The sequence below is a fragment of the Meriones unguiculatus genome, chromosome 7 (assembly GCF_030254825.1).
Source record: "Meriones unguiculatus strain TT.TT164.6M chromosome 7, Bangor_MerUng_6.1, whole genome shotgun sequence".
Lineage (NCBI taxonomy): Eukaryota > Metazoa > Chordata > Mammalia > Rodentia > Muridae > Meriones > Meriones unguiculatus.
Genome location: NC_083355.1, coordinates 20,399,174 through 20,416,813, shown reverse-complemented (window position 1 = coordinate 20,416,813; position 17,640 = coordinate 20,399,174). Strand labels below are relative to the sequence as shown.

The 17,640-nt window shown below is 52.5% G+C and overlaps 1 protein-coding gene across 7 annotated transcripts in view; it reads left to right on the top strand.

The window, feature by feature from the left end:
* Atp6v0a1 (ATPase H+ transporting V0 subunit a1) overlaps positions 1-17,270 on the top strand; it is a 53,377-nt gene extending 36,107 nt beyond the window's left edge. For 2 of the 7 annotated variants that reach the window (XM_060386693.1, XM_060386691.1), the window contains exons 18-23: positions 380-454; positions 3,870-3,977; positions 4,926-4,943; positions 8,568-8,685; positions 8,957-9,128; positions 15,792-16,108. In XM_060386693.1, the coding sequence (XP_060242676.1) occupies positions 380-454; positions 3,870-3,977; positions 4,926-4,943; positions 8,568-8,685; positions 8,957-9,128; positions 15,792-15,885 (585 nt within the window). In that variant the 3' untranslated portion in view covers positions 15,886-16,108. Of the gene's footprint in view, positions 1-379; positions 455-3,869; positions 3,978-4,925; positions 4,944-8,567; positions 8,686-8,956; positions 9,129-15,791 lie in introns of all 7 variants that reach the window. The other 5 variants (XM_021641147.2, XM_021641145.2, XM_021641146.2 and 2 more) reach the window with 4 other exon arrangements.
* The last annotated feature ends 370 nt before the right edge of the window (positions 17,271-17,640 follow it).

The window sequence follows — 17,640 nt, the reverse complement described above, 5'->3', positions numbered from 1 at the left end:
TTTTATTTCTTCTTCTTCTTTTAAAAAGCAGAATATGCGCATACAGGTGTTTACTTATCGTATGTGTGTATACCAACTCTGCACTCATACACACAAACGTCAGCTTGCCAAATGTTCGGTACTGCGCGTAATTTCTGGCTATCCGACAACGCTTACTTACTGCACTGCCTGGGAAAACCCAAGAGATCTTGTTGCATGATTCCCATGGCTGTGTGATGATCCCTCCCGTTGGAGAGCAGCTGAGTTACGAGATCCTCCTTCTCCCTTCTCTGGCCATCTTCATCCTTCCATGTGCCCTCCATTCATCTCTCCTCCCCCTGCCCTCCCCGTCCCTCCTTCGTTCTCTTCTCCCTTCTTCTTTTCTCCCATTCACTATCAGGAAGGGCAACCCGTGGAGGCCCCAGTCACAGCAGCCCCGAGCCAGCAGGGACTAGAGGCAGCGTCGGCTGCAACAGTGAGTCAATTACCTCCAGCAAAGCAAAACTGTTTGTTTAAGGAGGTGGCAAACAGCGCGCAGCCGAGCTCTTTCTTAAGGCCGTTGGGAGCACGGGACGCGTGCCCTCAAGAAGGGTACCCTTGTCGCTCACTGAGACGATCACAGAGGAGCCACCCACCTCTTAGGAATAGATTCAGGTATCATCTTTCCACCGGCCTACTAAGTTTCTGTTCGGATGTGTAAGTACAATCCTACCCTCGGGAGCAGAGTGGCTGCTGCATCCCCGGCTTCGAGTCCCATCGTCTTACTCCAAGACAGCAGCTTTTGGCCTCCTCCACTTTTGTGTCTGTATTTTGTGGCCGTCTCTGGGGTGAGTTTTCAGCATGGAGGCAAGAGGGGCTCCGACTCTTCATTGATGATTCTGTACTTCAGGGAGCCCTCAAAGGATACTTGGCCGTGAGTTTTTGGTGTTCTCAGCCATGACTTGCCTTCTTGAGAGGTCTGCATCTTTTTCCCTTCCTGGGACGCAGAAGCCCTTATGTGCTCAGCTGTTTTGCTGAGGCCTCCCCTCTCACGTGTCTTCTGCGTGCTGCACCTCTGTCATAGCAACCAGAGGCATCTGACTGGACCATCCCCCCTCCTAATACTAACTTGCGATTCAGTAACAGCACTTTGAACATCAGGCATTTGAGCATTTGTTCTCAAAAAAAAAAAAAAAAAAACAATCTTCTTACCAGAATCTTCGCATGCACGAGTGTCTGTGTAATCCATCCACCATTCTAGATTTTCAATCTCCGTGGTCAGGATTGCTCTGTTGGCGTCCACCGCTTTAAAGAAAATGGGTGTTTATGCCAGATGAAACTTTTAACTTTGCTATTTCAAATGATTCTCAGGTAGGGGCGCATACTGTCCAGCATTGATTTTTCTTTCCACGTAGTTTTCTTGCTGCTCTCTCGGCATTGCACGGTTCATCTGAGTTCTCAACGCCTTTAAGTATGGCGCCTTTAAGCTCCACAGTAGACCCCTCCTCGTCTGGAAGCTTTCACATTCTTGGGCTCTGCTCAGCCGTAGGTTCTGTAGAGTAGCCCAGCAGTCAGGATGACCACCCTCCCAGAAGGACCCTTTGACACAAGAGGCTGAGGCTGTGAGCACAGATGTGCTTCTGCTCCGCTTGTCTCCTCAGTTGTCTCTGTAAGTGGCGCTCTCACAGTCCGGCCTTTCCTTTGTCTTTGCCGATGTGCTCTCTCATCTCCTTCCGTAACTTGTTCTCTGTGCTCTGCAGGGTGTTATTAGGGTCTGGCTAGGAGGTCTAGCCTGTCTGTCTCATCTCTTCTGCTGGCTAGGGAAACCTCCAGACATGGCCTGTGTTTGGGGAATTTAGAATTCTGAACTTTTCCTCCTCTATCCTGTATGACCCAGGCCAAGATACAATGGAATCTCCTGTGCACCCTTTGTCCTCCTTCTGAAGATAGCTAGGTGTCCATTTGTGCCCAACCTAGAAGTGCTTAGGTTTCAGTGGTTCCCAAATCTGAGTGTGTATCAGAATCACCTGGTAAACTATCTGGGTGTTAAAACAGAAGAGTGGAAGAAAAAAATAAAGTGGCCCATAATTCCATGACCCCACTGATCAAAGGAAAGAAAGACAAACAAGAAAGGAAGGAAGGAAGGAAGGAAGGAAGGAAGGAAGGAAGGAAGGAAGGAAGGAAGGAAGAAAAGCAAGCAGTGGGCACACCTGACTGGAGAGCTCTTGCACTGTGAACCAAGAAGTCTCAGTCCCCACCGCGCTCCTCCCCCAGGGCATTGCTATCAGGTCGGGGCTTTGCTTCCGCACATGTCTGTCATCTGTTGATAGGCGTGTAGACATGTCTGTGTACCTAGAAGGACAGAGTTGTATCAGGAACCGCTTTAAACTGAGTCACTCTCCTGCCTCTTGGTGTTTCGTAGAGGTCGTTTTCAGAGTAGTTGCCAATCTTTTTATGGTACCTGACATTGCCTAGAATCCTCTGGCTGTGCTGAAGGTACGTAACCACTGTTGGTGCTGCCTGTGGTGATAGCTCCAGTTCTCTGCTATTTTAAACAGCGATGCAGAGAATGTCCTGGTGCGTATGTGTCTTGCTGGCTTTTGTAGACACAGGTGTCTTAGTAATGGGACTGTTGAATCTTCAAGGGTGCAATGTGTTTTATATTTTGCTGCACCCTTCACAACGATTATCCCACTTTTCAGCAATGCTTTCCTCTACCCTACCCCAGGCCTACTAAGTCTGTATATTGAGTATGTATTTCTGGGGATAGCATTTGAGAATCTATTGAAAACATAGCTTCCAGCTGGGCATACTGGCACACGCCTTTAGTTCCAGTACTCAGGAGGCAGAGGCAGGCAGACCTCTGAGTTTGAGGCCAGCTGGGTCTACAAAGTGAGTTTCAGGACAGCCAGGGCTACACAGAGAAACCCTGTGTTGTTGGGGGAGGGAGGCTTCCAAAGTACTCCTGCTGTGGCTGTTTCTCTGACCAGCCTTGTAGGACAGCTACCACAAGAAAATGAGAATCTACCTATGGAAACGCTGGAGTCTGAACTGGCCAGAGAGCTGCAGTAAAAAGGGTGCCCCAAAAGATGAAGCTAAAGGGGAAGCTAAAGGGGAACCACAGGGAGGTTCCCAGCCCTGTTTACACATTGTTCAAGCTTACTGGAAAGGTCAGGTTGCAGGGACGCAGTTCTCCAGCCTATTGCTAAACCTGTAGTAAATGTCCAGGAGCCACTTCCTAAGTCCCTTTCACTCTGGCTCTGACAGAAAGGGGTCTCCACTCTACTTTCCATTGTTAAAACTCAGTATTCTTTAGTCACAAATGGGTGTCTGTTAGGATGTTGTTCGGTTTTGTCTTCCCAGACCTGGGGAGCCCTTTGTTCTAGACAGGCCTGGTTCATTTCTGGTAGAGGTTGCTGGAACTCTTGGGCTCCTGTTGAAAACCTGTCAGAGCAGGGCACCCTCACCATGCCATCCATCCGCTGCCATCTGTCCTCCCACATCACACTTGGAAAGTCTCATCTTCGGTTCCAGCAACACTCAGGCCCCCTCGCCTCTACCGGCTGAGCTGCGCTTGTTGTGAGAGCGCGTCCACGTTCAGCTCCTTGCTCACCAAGAGCTCATTTAGCACTGACCAAGGCAAGGTTGCTTCATCTCCGTGTCACCAGATGAGGTGGTAAACGCAGGGCTGCCACCCGTGGGGGCCACAGCGGCGGTAGCTGGGGTGGGTCAGCTCCTCGTTTTGTTTTTTGTTTTTTTCACTTAGCCTGACCCATCAGCGGCCATTGCTTTTGCTGATAGGATGTATACGTTTCTGAGGATTGTTATGTACTAACCACCGCCCTTCCCCACCTCACAGAGTGCCACACTAAAGCCCAGGCAAATACTGCTCTTTCTGTTCGTCTGTGTAGGGAACTCTCAACTTTGGTGGGATCAGGGTGGGCAACGGACCGACAGAGGAGGATGCTGAAATTATTCAGCATGACCAGCTCTCCACCCACTCAGAGGACGCAGAAGAGGTAAGAGCCGGTGGCGCGGGCTTCCTCTCCTACCTCGGGCAGCTCCGGGCTTGTTTCCTAAGAGGCTTTACTCAATCGTCTCCTCGAAAAATCAAACTACTAATGACTGGCCACTGTCGGGCCTTGCTTGGGATGCGGCAGCTTGCCCCGCGGGGCCTGCTCTAATCTCCAGGTGCGGCCACGGAGCCCACGCAGCTCGGCTCTGCTCTTCTTGAACTCCTTGGGTCTGTGGTGCGCTGCATGTGGCCTCAGCCGCTAACTGCTCTCCTCCAGCCACCCAGTGCCCAGCGTCTCACCTCTTGCTAACCCCAAACACGGGAGCCTTCAGCATAGCTTCTTCATCCTCTGCTCCTCCCGAGTCCTTAGTCACGCTGCTCACCAGCCACCCTCGGGGCCGCCTTTTGAGGCCCGCCTCATCGAGGTGTTCGTCATCCAAGGGGTTTTGTTTGTTTGGTTTTTTTAAGAGCTTTTAAAAACTGCTGTCTGTCTTCTTTTTAGAGAGTGAGAGCGGCAAGGAAATCAGGCCTGGCTGCCTTTCCTGTTGACTCTGCTCCCCATGTCAGCTGTTTAAAATTCATTCTCCATTTGTGGCACAATGCCTCCCAACTAAACTACTAACTCTCTGCCCCCGATTGTATTATTTTTTTTAAAGCAAATAAAATAGCAATGAGGAACTAGGCTGGCTTTTTCAGTCTGGCCACTCTGACTATGCTTTTGGTTTTTGGTTGTTTTTGTTTGTTTGTTTGTTTTTAACTGCAAGTGTTGGGCTGCCTTTAAAAATAAGTACCTTAAATTGCCCTTTAAGTCTGTGCTAAGGGAGAGTTCCTCCAACATGCTATCCCCAACTAACCAGCCTCCCCCCAAAAACCCAGTCAGTAATGCGTGCTCATAGCTTGTGATCTTGTGTGTGGCACAGCTTCCCACTAAGTGTGAATTTGTGTTTTCAAGCCTACCGAGGACGAAGTGGTAAGACCAGAGCCTTCGTGTCTATCTGGGGCTTCTCTTTCCCCATCCTTGTGTTCACTCTGCCAACCCTACTGCACCCTGGGGCCACACACGTGACGCCGTGCATCCCGCATCTCACTGGCCATTTCTAGCTTATTTGTGAGCCTGCATTCTGAAACAGTTCATCTCCATTAACTGCATCTCATGTCGGTCACCTCTGTCCTTGTGCTGTTGACTGCTGGTCTAATACCTCTGAAACTGGCTCTGGAGAAGCTGCAAGTAATGTCTGTATTGGCATTCTTGACGTCATTGCCCTCGGGGTCAAGGGTCATGGGTCTCCACCCTCCTCTCCTGGGATGTGTTGGTTGCTCTGCCACCGGGGGTAGTGGTCCCCGCCCTGCTCCTCTGAGTGCTTGCAAGCTAAGCTCACCCTTCCTCCTGTCTGAGCTGCAGCCTCTCCCGCTGCCCCCATCAGCTTGGTGGCGCCTCAACTTAGGGCCACAAGACCCTTGCTTGGAGTCAGTCCTAGCTCCACACGACCTGGTTGAGAAGTCAACAGCTTTCAAAATGAGCTTTGCCTCTCAGGTACATCCAGGGAAAAGAAATCCATCTGCAGGAAAGGTCTTCCTATGTTAAGACTAGAATGGAAAGAAATCAAGAATAGAATGGAAAGAGAGCTAAATGCTCAGGCCGTGTACAGTACCAGGCCTTGTAGCTCGGCAGCAATTCATTTACCAACACTCATGTTTTGAGACAGATTTTTCAAAGACCTTGCTGCACTGTTTACATCTTTCCCCCAAACTTCTCTCTAACATACCTGTACCTCTGAACCGTTCCCTTCCTTTTCCTGGTCTCTCCAAGGGGCAATGCATGGCCGCGGGAAAACCTTTGCTGTTCTGTGTCAAAACAGGCAGTTTTGGTCTCCTTGATGGCTGGAGGGACTACCTTGCCTGCTCCTGGGCCAGGTGTCTGTGCGTAGTTGCTGGCTGAGCTTTCTGGCATGGTTGAGGAGCCTGGCCCTCGCCCAGTATCACTACCTCCAGCGATACTGCTTTCTAGATATTTGCTTCATTTAGTATCAGTACCAGCAGCAGCAGAATGTTCTAATCAACTAGTGCCTCATTTACAGCCATGTCCCTGGGAACTGGACAGTCAAGAAGATGGGCTATGGTGTAGTACCAGGCCACCGAGCACGCTCAGGGAATTCGCTCCCCCTGGCTTCTGCCATACTTACAACTTTGTCTTTATCCAGCATTGATTCTCCACAGCCAGGTTTAGATACTTACGTAATAATTTCAAACAAAGCAGATTCCTAAAAAGCAACGCAGCTTACTTCTGCGATTCCCCCATGTTGCTTTAGATGTAAACACGTGTTCATTCCAGGCAGGGCAATTGGACCCTCACTCTAGGAGGCAGTCTAGTCCAGCTCCGAACCAGGCCCAGGCTACTTGATACCTGCGAAAGCTCTGAAGGCTGTAACCATCCAACAAGAGTCAGTGGCCCCTCCCCCTGCTGTGTCTTCTCACCAGCTGCTTTCATCAACTCATCCCCACTCACCCACCCATCTGCGCAGTCACGCCCCCTCCGTGTGTCACACACCCTCAGTGCGAAGCGCTATGTTCAGTGCCGTAGAAACGGAGAGAAGAAAAATAGCTCTTGCCTTTAAGGATCCTCCAGACAAGGTAGGGAGATGGTCTGGTGACAGACACCATGATGCATGTGTGCCCAGGACGCTGTGGGAACACAAGATGAAGGCCTACAGGCCCAGCCCCTGTTGAGCGGTGGTTCGGCTCTGCCGGAGCTGATGTAGGAGTTGGGGAACTCCTGAGAGGAGAGGTTGGCAGAGAGTGACCGTAGTTGGAGCCTCACTTTGGCAACAGGGAGCTATCAGAGTGGTGAAGCCGAGGTGTGTGGGCACTGCTGTGACCCTGTGGTAGAGCTGTGGGGAGACGGGCACAGGACATTCTGTACTGTGATTTAGGAAAGGACTGGGTGGCTTAAAATGAAGTCAGTCACTTACGGGGGTGGGGAGAGTTGAAAGGGAAGGCCCTGGCTTGCAGATGGAACAGTGAGCAGAATCTTGGTGGGATCAGAGGGGAGGCTGCTGTGTCTCAGTCAGTGATGATGAGCCTGGAGGCCTGGGGCACCCAGGAGACAGAGCATGGCTAGCCGAGGACGGGCAGCACAGAGGCATGTCTGTTTGCAAGTCACTCCTAGGGGTGCATCTGTGGGTCTAGTGAGTCTGTGTCGGTTCTACAGAAAAGACTCCAGGGCGAGGCCGTGACTCACCCTGGAGGGACAGTGGTGCAGAGGAAGGAATGTCACAGAGGCAGAGGAAGACCAAGAGGCAGCGGAGTGTCTCAAGGAGAAAGGACTCAGCCACAGTGACAGATGCCACCAAGTTCAGCCCAGGGCCAGAGTGTCTGTTAGATCTAACCACTGGGAGGGATGTAGCCATCTTCCGTAGAAAGCCATTCTGAGCCGGGCGCAGTGGCACACACCTTTAATCCCAGCAATCAGGGAGGCAGAGGCAGAGGCAGGTGTGAGTTTGAGGCCAGCCTGGCCTACAGAGTGAGTTTCCTAGACAGCCAAGGCTACACAGAGAAACCCTGCCTCGAAAAACAGAAAAGAAAAGAAAACAAAACTCCACAGTGTGGAACTGGAGAGACAGGGCAAGAGCCAAGAGCACTGGCTGCTCTTCCAGAGGCTGTTGGTTCAATTCCCAGCACCTACACAGAGGCTCACAAAGTATCACACCTTCTATCCCAGAGGCTCTGACCCGCTCTGCTGGTCTCTGCAAGTGTTGCAGAGAAGACACCAATACACATAAAATAAAAATAAATAAATCTTAAAATTATATATATATATATAATTTTTTATATATATATATACATGGGCTGGAGAGATGGCTCAGCAGCAGTTGAGTATACACTGCTCTTCCAAAGGTCCTGAGTTCAATTCTCAGAACCCACCTGGCAGCTGTCTGATGCCATCTTCTGATCTGTAGATGTACATTCAGACAAAGTACCCATGTATATAAAATACATACATAAATCTTAAAAAAAAAAAAAAGGCAGCACTCAGGAGTCAGAGGCAGGCAGATATCTGAATTTGAGGCCAGCCGTACCCACGGGGTGAGTTCCAGCCCAGTGAGAGCCTGTCTGAAAAAAATGCACTTGGAGGCTGGAGAGACGGATGCTGTTACAGAGGACCTGGGTTCGTTCCCAGCACCCACATGGTGGTTCACAACCACCCGTAACTCCAGCTCCAGGAAATGCAACCCCCTCTTCTAGACTCCAAGGGCACCGCACGTGCACTTACCTGCAGGTGAACAGTCCTACACATAAAATAAAAACAACCCCGATGCGGTAGCACACACTGCAAAGCCAGCAAAGGGAGGCCGAGGAGGGAGAGAGACAGTGAGGTGTACTGGGATGCCCAGGTTAAAGGCCAGGCCCGAAAGGATTTCTGGGGAAGTCACTCACCACTCAAAGGGTCAACACTGGCACCCCAGCCCCTCTACAGGTGAGACGTCAGCTCTGAGAAGTGTAGTGCCGCCCCCTGCTGTGGGCTCCAGGGACAACTCAGCGGGCCCCACGCTCCCCTCCTAGCCTGATAAACCTCTGTGGTTTCCTCCCATGCCAGTTCGACTTTGCCGATGCCATGGTCCACCAGGCCATCCACACCATCGAGTACTGCCTGGGCTGCATCTCCAACACCGCGTCCTACCTGCGGCTCTGGGCCCTGAGCCTGGCGCATGCGCGTAAGTGTGCTCTCCCCAGTCCTCTCCTTCTCTGGGAACTCCCTTAGAGTATTGGGGTGGGGGGAAGGTCATGGAAACACAGTAAGATTCTGGAATCAGATCAGCTCCTGAATCCAAGAACGAATGCAGATAAGGTGTATTAAGTCGTAATCAAGTTAGGTGTTCAGTGATCCTGCCCAAACTGCAGGAATCCAGGGTAAATGGGGGTTCCGCCGCGCGCCCCGCCCCGCCCCCTTTCGCTAAACTCAGCCGCGCCTCGTGTCTCCCCCAGAGCTCTCTGAAGTACTCTGGACCATGGTCATCCACATCGGCCTGCACGTCCGGAGCCTGGCCGGAGGGTTAGCGCTGTTTTTCATCTTCACCGCCTTTGCCACCCTGACCGTGGCCATCTTGCTGATCATGGAGGGCCTCTCAGCCTTCCTCCACGCACTGCGGTTACACTGGTGAGTGGTAAGGGGCCCTAGGTGGAGCGGCCACGCGCTTGCTCACGGAGCGGACGGTCCTCTTGTTTAGCACCGGAAGTCCGTCTTCTAGAAAATGGGAGCCGGCCCTTCCCCAGCCCTTACTGCAGGACCACACACACCTTTCCTGGCTCAGAACCTTGAGGAAAAAAAAGGCCACAGGAAAGCCCAGCTCATCTTTTCAAGGGTTCCAGGGAACTCCTTGCTTTAGTACTGCTCAGGGCTTTGATTGTGCTTACACAGTGAGGGGGAGGAGTGGGAAGGGTAGGTCTTGTGTTGTTGTTACCGTTTGTTTGTTTGTTTGTTTGTTAATCTAATTTCTTTTTAAAAATAGGGTCTCGCTGTATAGCTAGGCTGGCCTTGAACTTGCAGTTCTCCTGCTTCCGCTTCAAGTGTTAGGATTACAGCAAGGACTACCATGCCCAATGGGGAGTTTGGTACCCGCGGAGGTGTTTTTGTTTTGTTCTGGCCTGTGGCTCCTGTTTTCAAACCACTAGACTGGAGCCCAGCCAGGAACACTAGAGCACTCTGTCCGGGGTTTGTCCCTTTACTGTGCCCCGTGCCAGTGCAGCTGTGGTGGGATGCTAGTACACTAAAGCAGCTTTTCCAAAGGTGGCACGAGGATGGGGGAGGGGCAGGGGTGATGTTTGTTGTCCATAATGCATTGTGTGAAGAAATGGCTCAGGGACGGGAGAGGTAGACATTGGGCTGGGACCATGACCTCAAACGAGGGTTGCCAGGCTTAGCAAATAAGAAAATAAAAGAAGGCTGGCAACACGACCGAGGGGGTTAAAGCACTGGCCACCAAGCCCTATGACCTGAGTTCAGTCCTTTGGAACCACATGGTGGAAGGAGATTGCCAACTCACAGCGCACACCTGTGATCCCAGCACTCAGGGAGGCAGAGGCAGGAGGATCTCTGTGAGTTCGAGGCCAGCCTGCTCTACAAAGTGAGTTGAGAACAGCCAAGGCTACACAGAGAAACCCTGTCTCAAAAAATAAAAACAATAACAACAAAAATCTCTACTAATACCAGGTGCTCAATTAGGTTGAGTTCCAGATAAACAGTGACTAACGTTTGTATAACTATTTCTCAAATATGCTGAGACGCAATTATCCTAAAAGCCAGGCAGCCTGTGCCCCGTCTACTCCTTTATGTAGTGATTCCCAAGGAAGGGTTAATCCTAGCATCCTGAGAAGCTCTAGTTGACCCCAGGCTGTGAAGGGCTGGAATGCTCAGAAGGCCCTGGCTGAGGTGAAGAGTGGCGTGGGTGGTCTCAGGGTTCGCTTTGCACAGCCCTGACCCGAGAAGCCACCTGCCATGGCTCTCAGCTTTCTCTTCTGGCTGCATCACAAGTTTCTTTAGGATTCTGCTGCCAGCTTGGCCAGGCGATGGGGAGAAGTGAGGCGTGTCAGAGGTGGGCTGTGGCTGCCTGTGGTCCTCCAAAGCTGCTTTAGAAGGGCTGTGCTGAGGCACTCAAGCCGCTGTCTCCGGGTTGGCCCTCTCCCTCCTGGCTCTTCTCTGCACCCAGTGGCTTGTTTACTGTAAGCCTGAGAGGTGGGGAGCGCTGCGTGCCTTCAGCTGCTGGCTTGGCACCCTCTCTCCAGTTTATCAGCCAGCTCTCCTCAGCACACTTCCTCAGCCACTCCAGTGCGGGAATGTCTGCATAACCACCCCGCCGGTGACTCACTTTTTCTTGCCCTCTTGGCCTCCTGGCTTTCCTGTTCACATCTGTGTCTCCTGAGCTCTGGAGCTGAGGGAAGAGAACCTACCCCCTCCCCCATCCCAGCCCGTGTTAAAGCCCAGTTGCCTCCCACCCCAGGCAGAGGGAGGAGTTGTGAAGTTTGGATCAGAACCCTCAGCAGAGCAGGAAGGCAAGAACGCCATGTCACGGAGAGCTTGCCTGGCCTTGAGTCTCACTCCCATGAGGAGCTAAGGCAGCTTGGGATGGCATGTTTAACTGCCAGATCACCTATAGCTTCAGGCTCACCTATGGCCTTCAAGTGTCTTGGTGTCTTCCTCCGTTCCCCTAAAGGAGTGTGGAGAAGTGGTGGGTGATGTGAGGCAGGCATCTGAGACAAACCCACCTCACTGGCAGTGATCCTGACCTCTCTGAACACGACTTGGCCTTGTGTGGAGAGAGAAGACAGGAGCCACATGGCAAGGTTCCTGTGAGAAAACAGAAAATAATGTACACACCAAGTGCCCTGACATCCCGTAATGGACAGTGACTGAAAAGTAAATTGCCCTAGAGAGACTGGCTAGCATGCCCCATCAACAACTTTTTCAGGCTGGTTAGAGAACGGGGAGACCCCAAAGGGTCACTGCTGCCCTCTGAATGCCCCGTATGCATAGTCTGCAAGGACAGGCTTGGAGTCCATGCCTCTTTGTTTATTTGTCTCTGTGGTAGTGTAAGCATTGAGTGGAAAGGAGAAGCAGAGGAAGCCTCCTCCTGCAGCTTTCTGAACCCTGGCTTTGGAGGGGTGGGTGGCCTTCAAGCCTGGGCATCACCACTTAAAAGTTTAATCGGTGCTGGGCACCCTCTACTGGCCAAATGCAGAAGTATGCCAAAGGCTGCAGGGAGCTGAGCTTTGCCGTCCTTTGGTGAAGAAGAGCTGGGTGGTCTCTCCTGGTACCAGACTCGAGCATTTTCCTGGTGGTTTCCCTGCTACGCAAGTTCTGAGTTTCTTTAGTGGGACCGAGAAGAAAAACGGTTAATTTGATTTGATAGCCTAAGCCACTAGTCTGAGATTTGTGAAGGTCGTAAGGCCAGTGACATTTGAGAACACAGTTTCTTCCTCTTGGGTGTGCCTCTTCCCGTGGAAAGTGTGCTTGGTACGTGCTTGCCATCCATGATTAGACACAAAGCAAGGATCTGATTGTAACCAGCCAGCAGAACAATGCATAAAGACTGTTGCCGTGAGACAAGAGTCCATCTGTGTCTCAGCTGGGTTGGTGGTTGATGAAACAGAACTGGGGAGCAGGCGTGAGGAATGAAGTGATGCTACAATAAATAGATAAAAATAAAAATCCCTGGGAAAATAGTCCTGGGCTGACGGCATCACCCAACATCTGAGCCATCAGACAGAGAGATGTAAAGAGTGGAGCCAGAGAAGCAGCTGCTCCAGCCCTCTTCCAAAGCTGCCTCCCTCCATCCCCTCTACCAGGAAGGGAAGAGGCCCCACGGCCCTTCCACCTTTACCCAGCCCTGAAAAGCCGGTCCCTGGAACAGTGTGTTCTCACGTTTGCTCCCTCAGCCCGCCTGGCTTACTGAGCAGCCTTAGCCTGGAGCTGAAGCTGGAAGGGTGACAGAGAAGCCAGCCTGCCCCCTTGAGACGCTGGGTGCATTTCAGTGACTGGGCATGCAGTCCCCCGAGGCTGAGCTGAACAGCAGAGGAGCGTGCAGGAGTGGGCACCTCTCAACCCGCAAGGCAACTTTGGGTCTGTGCTTTCTCAGGAAGCACATGTTTCTCTGGTTGGGGGAAGAGGGTGGGGCAGCCAGAGGGAAATTGCTTTCCATCTCTGTACTTGAGGTAAGGACTCTCCAGATGGGAGGTCAGGTCAGATTGACCTCTAGATAACCCCAAGATGCTGGTCTCCTGTTTGTGTTTGTGTGTGTGTCCCCAGCTTGCATTGTAAGCACTGTGGAAACAACAAAAGTTTTAGAAGAGCCAAGATACCTTTGGTTAGGACTGCCCTGAGCTCCCACTAATGGGAAGGCTAGTATCAAAGGACCTTGTCTGTCAGCCTACACAGCAGAACTTTTATGCCTCAACCCAGACCCGTGGAGTAAGCAGGGGTTTGCTTAGCAGGCTGGTGACCCTGTAACCCTCTGAGCAAAACTTGGGTTCCATTTGCCCTGTTTGGAAATTAGAATTGCCTGTATGACTGGCCAGCCAGGGAAGCGGAGTTCTGAAAGTGCCCCTAGACCTGGAGGCATGAGTTGGGACCTTATGGTGGCACTCTTGGGCTACCTAGTGTTGTATGAAGAGGAGAGGCGCACCTCTTTTGTTCAGTTGTTAGAAGGTACCCATGATATGCGTGAATGAGGCCTACCGGGCACGAAGCCTCCAAAGGCAGGGGCAGCAGGAGAGAAGTAGGAGCTAGCTGCCCTCCTCCAGAGCCAGCCCTACGGCCAGGATGCACAGAAGCCCACACTGTGGAGTACGATGAGTCTGGGCCCTGAAGTCCTACAGCACCATTGCTGGGTCCCATCTTCCCTGGGAGCCCTTGGGGCCTGGGCCTGCCCCTGCAGAGGCAGGAGGAGAGGAGAGAGCACCAAGGAACACTTCTACACAGAACCTTCTCCCCCCTTTTCCCAACAGGTATAGCCAGTAGCTCTGCCAGGCCTTGAAGCATCTTAAAGCCTTTGTCACCTGTCCCCAGAGCCCACCACAGTCCCATCCCTGTCTGTGCTTGCAAGAAGCACACGGTGCCCAGTGGAAACTATGCTGCAGGGCAGCTTGGCCTTCTTCTCTGAATCATGCGTGCGTGTTTCTGTCCATATTTGGTGGTGGTTTGGCTGCCGGGCCGCCGGCCAGGGGAATGTGCGGGAGGAAACAGTCAGGCAGCCTTGCTCCAACTTCTTCCTGCCCCTCTGAGTAGGAAAAGGCCCCAGGTCCCCCAGCAGGGATGGCTGCTGGGCTGCCTGGGAAGGGAATTAAGGCCCCGCTTTTCTTTTTAGTCTCTAGAGGAGAATTCTGTCTCAGATGTTTTTGTGGTTGGAGAATATTTTTGCTTTGAGAAGAACACCCCCCCCAGCCCCCTCCCTCTTTCCTGAGAGTTTCCACCCCTGAACTGAATAACTTTAGCATTTGCTCCCAACTCTGCCCTTCTTGGGGGGGAGGGGGGTGGTCCTCATGCTTACCCAAAACGGAACCAGAATTCCTCCCAGAGGCTTCTCTTAGACGTGGGCTGTGTGAGCGCCTGCCAGGGCGGGGTACGGGAAACTTCTCTTCATCAACTTAGTGCTGTCGCCCTGTGCCTTCTGTGCTGCTGCAGCATCTAGCACAAACACAGTAGGACAAAGTGAGAATGGAACGGGAGGGCAAACAGAGCTATCCTCTACGTGGTCTTGCTGAGGGTGGGCCTGGGCTCTGAAAGCAGTTCCTGAGGCGATGGCAAGGTGGTCCTGTGGTAAAGGTGTTGCCACTCGAGCCTGGTGACCCACGTCTGGCCCTCGGTACCCATGGAAAGGTGAAAGACGAGATCCACAAAGTTGACCTCTGACCTCCTCCCAAAATAAAGTTTAAATGTTATTTTTAATTTAAATGATCACTAAAAAGAGAGGTCAGTGAGATGGCTCTGTGGATAACAGCACTCACCTCGAAAGTCTGGTGACGTGAGTTCAGTTCCCAGAACCCACAAAGGTGTGTCTTAGGGTCAGCACCGATGTGATGAAACATCATGACCCCAGCGGCCGGCGGAGGAGAGGGATTACTTGGCTTACACTTCCACAACACTGTTCATCCCTGGAGGAAGTCAGGACAGGAACCCAAACAGGCACCTAGAGGCAGGAGCCGATGCAGAGTCGTGGAGCGCTCCTCACTGGCATCCTCCCTGTGGCTTGCTCAGCCTGCTTTCTTGTGGAACCCAGGACCACCAGCCCAGGGATAGCGCCGCCCACAGTGGGCTGGGCTCCACCCCATCAGTCACTAATTAAGAAAACTCCCTTATAGGCCTGCCTACAGCCAGATCTCATGGAGGCATTATCTCTTGAAATTCTCAGCTCTCAAATGACTCTACCCTTTGTCAAGCTGACATAAACTGTCCAGCAAAGCTGGAAGGGGGGAGCGAGAGGGCCGGCCGTCTCCACGGAGCTCTCCTCTAACTCCCACACGTGCTGCAGCACATGCGCATGGCATAACATAGATCATAAATGAAAATGAGCTAAGTAGGGCTGGAGAGATGGCTCAGAGGTTAAGAGCACTCACTGTTCTTCCAAAAGTCCTGAGTTCAATTCCCAGCAACCACATGGTGGCTCACAACCCTCTACAGTAGGATCTGGTGTGTGGGCAGAATGTTGTATAAATAATAAATAAATCTTAAAAAAAAAGAAAGAAAAGAACAAAAGAAAGAAAATGAGCTAAATAAAAGCAGCTCCCGGAAAGAAAGAAAATGAGCAGCCAAGAAAGGGCTTTCTCACGCTCACCACAAGGGCAGAGTTAGAGGGAAGAGAGAACAGAAACCTGAGGAAGGTTGCTCTGGGCTGGTGGCAGCTATCCTGGAGGCTAGAGCAAGAGGATGACATGAGTCCAGGAGTTCAGGGCCAGCCTGAGTAACACAGTGAGACCCTCTTGTTTCTTTATTGTTTTATTTTTAAAATATCTGTATTATGTGTCTGAGTGAGGCCTCGGAGGCTAGACGAGGGTGTGAGATGTTCAGGAGCTGCAGTTAAAGGCAGACGTGAGCAGCCGGGTGGGTGCTGAGAACCAAACTCAGGTCCTCTGCAAGAGCAGCAAGGATCCTCAACCCTGTCCCATTTCACCTATTTATTTCATTGAATTTTCAGCAGGGCTCACTGTGTTGCCCTGGTTGGCCATAGAGCCACCTGCCCCTGTCCCCCAGAGTTGAAGTGTGAGCCGCCACGTCCATCCCTACCTCACTTTCCCCGTGAAATGACAGCTTTACTCCTCTTCTTTCCAGGGTGGAATTCCAGAACAAATTCTACTCGGGGGCCGGCTTCAAGTTCCTGCCCTTCTCCTTTGAGCACATTCGGGAGGGGAAGTTTGATGAGTGAGTCCCCAGCAGGGCACGTGCCCCCGAGCAGCCTTCCTGCTTGCCTCCACAGTGATTGCCTGCGTTCCTTCTGCCCGTCGGTTGCGATCCCTGGATACCAGGGTGTGATGGTGTCACCCTGCCACCCCTGCCCCAGCTGTGAGTCATTTAGGTAGCGCTGGCCTTCCCTGGGTCTCTCTACCCCAACCCTTGTTCACTTAGACTTTTTAAATGAGAGTTGGATGGCTGTGCCTGATACCCATCCATCCTCAGGGAACCAGCCTTGGCCTCCTGGCCTCCAGACACACGGCTCTATTCCGCCCCCTGCTGGTGAGCCAGCATGCACAGCCACGTGGGGGCACAGAGCCTCCAGAACGGAAGGGGTCTGGGTCCCTAGTCAGTCCGCAGCTCTTGGTCACACCTTGGAGGAGGATCACAATAGGTTTTCTCCTAGAAGACGTTGTGTTTGGGACATTTCCCGCTCCAGTTAGCAAGGACAATCAGGAAGATGCTGTCGTCACCCTTTGCCCACCCCTCCCCAGGTAGTATTAATAGGTAGTTCAGCTGGCCCCATCTGGGCCCCGACGAGTGGCTTCTCCTTGATATCCCAAAGGTCCCCGGGGTAACCAGCACCGCCCTCTTCCCCAGCCCTGTTGGCACAGCATAGCATCCCTGGGAATGCGAGGGTCTAACTGACTTGCAGCACGAGGCTTCCTTACCTTAGATTACCTTCCATCCGGCCTGTGCATGAATGGGCCTTGCCCAGCACAACACCCCCAAGGCAGAAGTTAAAATTGGCACTCCCCTGGGGCACCCCTGAGCCCTTCCCCATCCTGATCATGATGTCCTGAGGCTGTGGTCAGTAAGGCTGGTTCTGCCGGCAGGCCTGCCTTGATCCGCCCACTGATGCACCCTCCCCAACTCCCCGCTGACCCCAGGTCTCCGGAGCGGTGTCCTGGGCAGGGAAGGCCAGTGTCATTTATAGTTTGCTCATTGGAGGTAGGCTGCCAGTGCAGGTGTGGTGAGCCTGCAGAGGCCTGCCAAGCCCTCCTCACCCACCTGGTGTACCCCTGGCTGTGGATCTCAGACCCTTCTAATCATGTGCTGACCCAGCAGCCCAGCTGCTCCCGCTCAGTTCACTCACTGCCTTCCCTGGGGAGGCGATATAAATCAGCAAGGCCTATCCCCCGTCCCCACCCTGGCGCCCATGAGAGCTGCTCACACACTCGCCCAGGCAGGGCTGGCCCACTGTGACCTCATTTCGAACCCCCTCTTCCTTTGTCCCAGTTTACATGATGATCTTTGCTCTGTTTACAGTGAGGCCTGAGGCAGAGTTCCGTGCCTGGGACCCTGCTCACGGCCTTCTGTCCAGACGTTCTTGTGCTGAATAAAATGTGTTTGCCTGTCCCTGAGTGCTCAGCCCCTGTCGTTCTAGCTCCGCCCTCTTGAGCCCATCCAGGACCTCTTCCTCCTGCCAGCATTTCTGCTTTTCTTCCTGATCCGAGGCCACAGTTGCCCAGGCCCAGGCTGGGCAGTTAGTTTGTGAAATTAGCACCTTATCTCCAGCTTCCCAGGCGCCTTCCCAGTCACATGAGCCAAGTTAGCTTTGCAGAGCTGGGGCTGTCTTTATCTCCCTTTCCTTCCCATGTATCCCAACCAGAAAAGGGGCCCTGGGTGTCTGGCCCCAATCCTCTCCAAGTGCATTCTCCAGGGCTCCATGCCTGGCTATTTTAAGCCCTAATGCCTTTGGCCTTGGTGTAAGTAGAGGCTTGGCAGG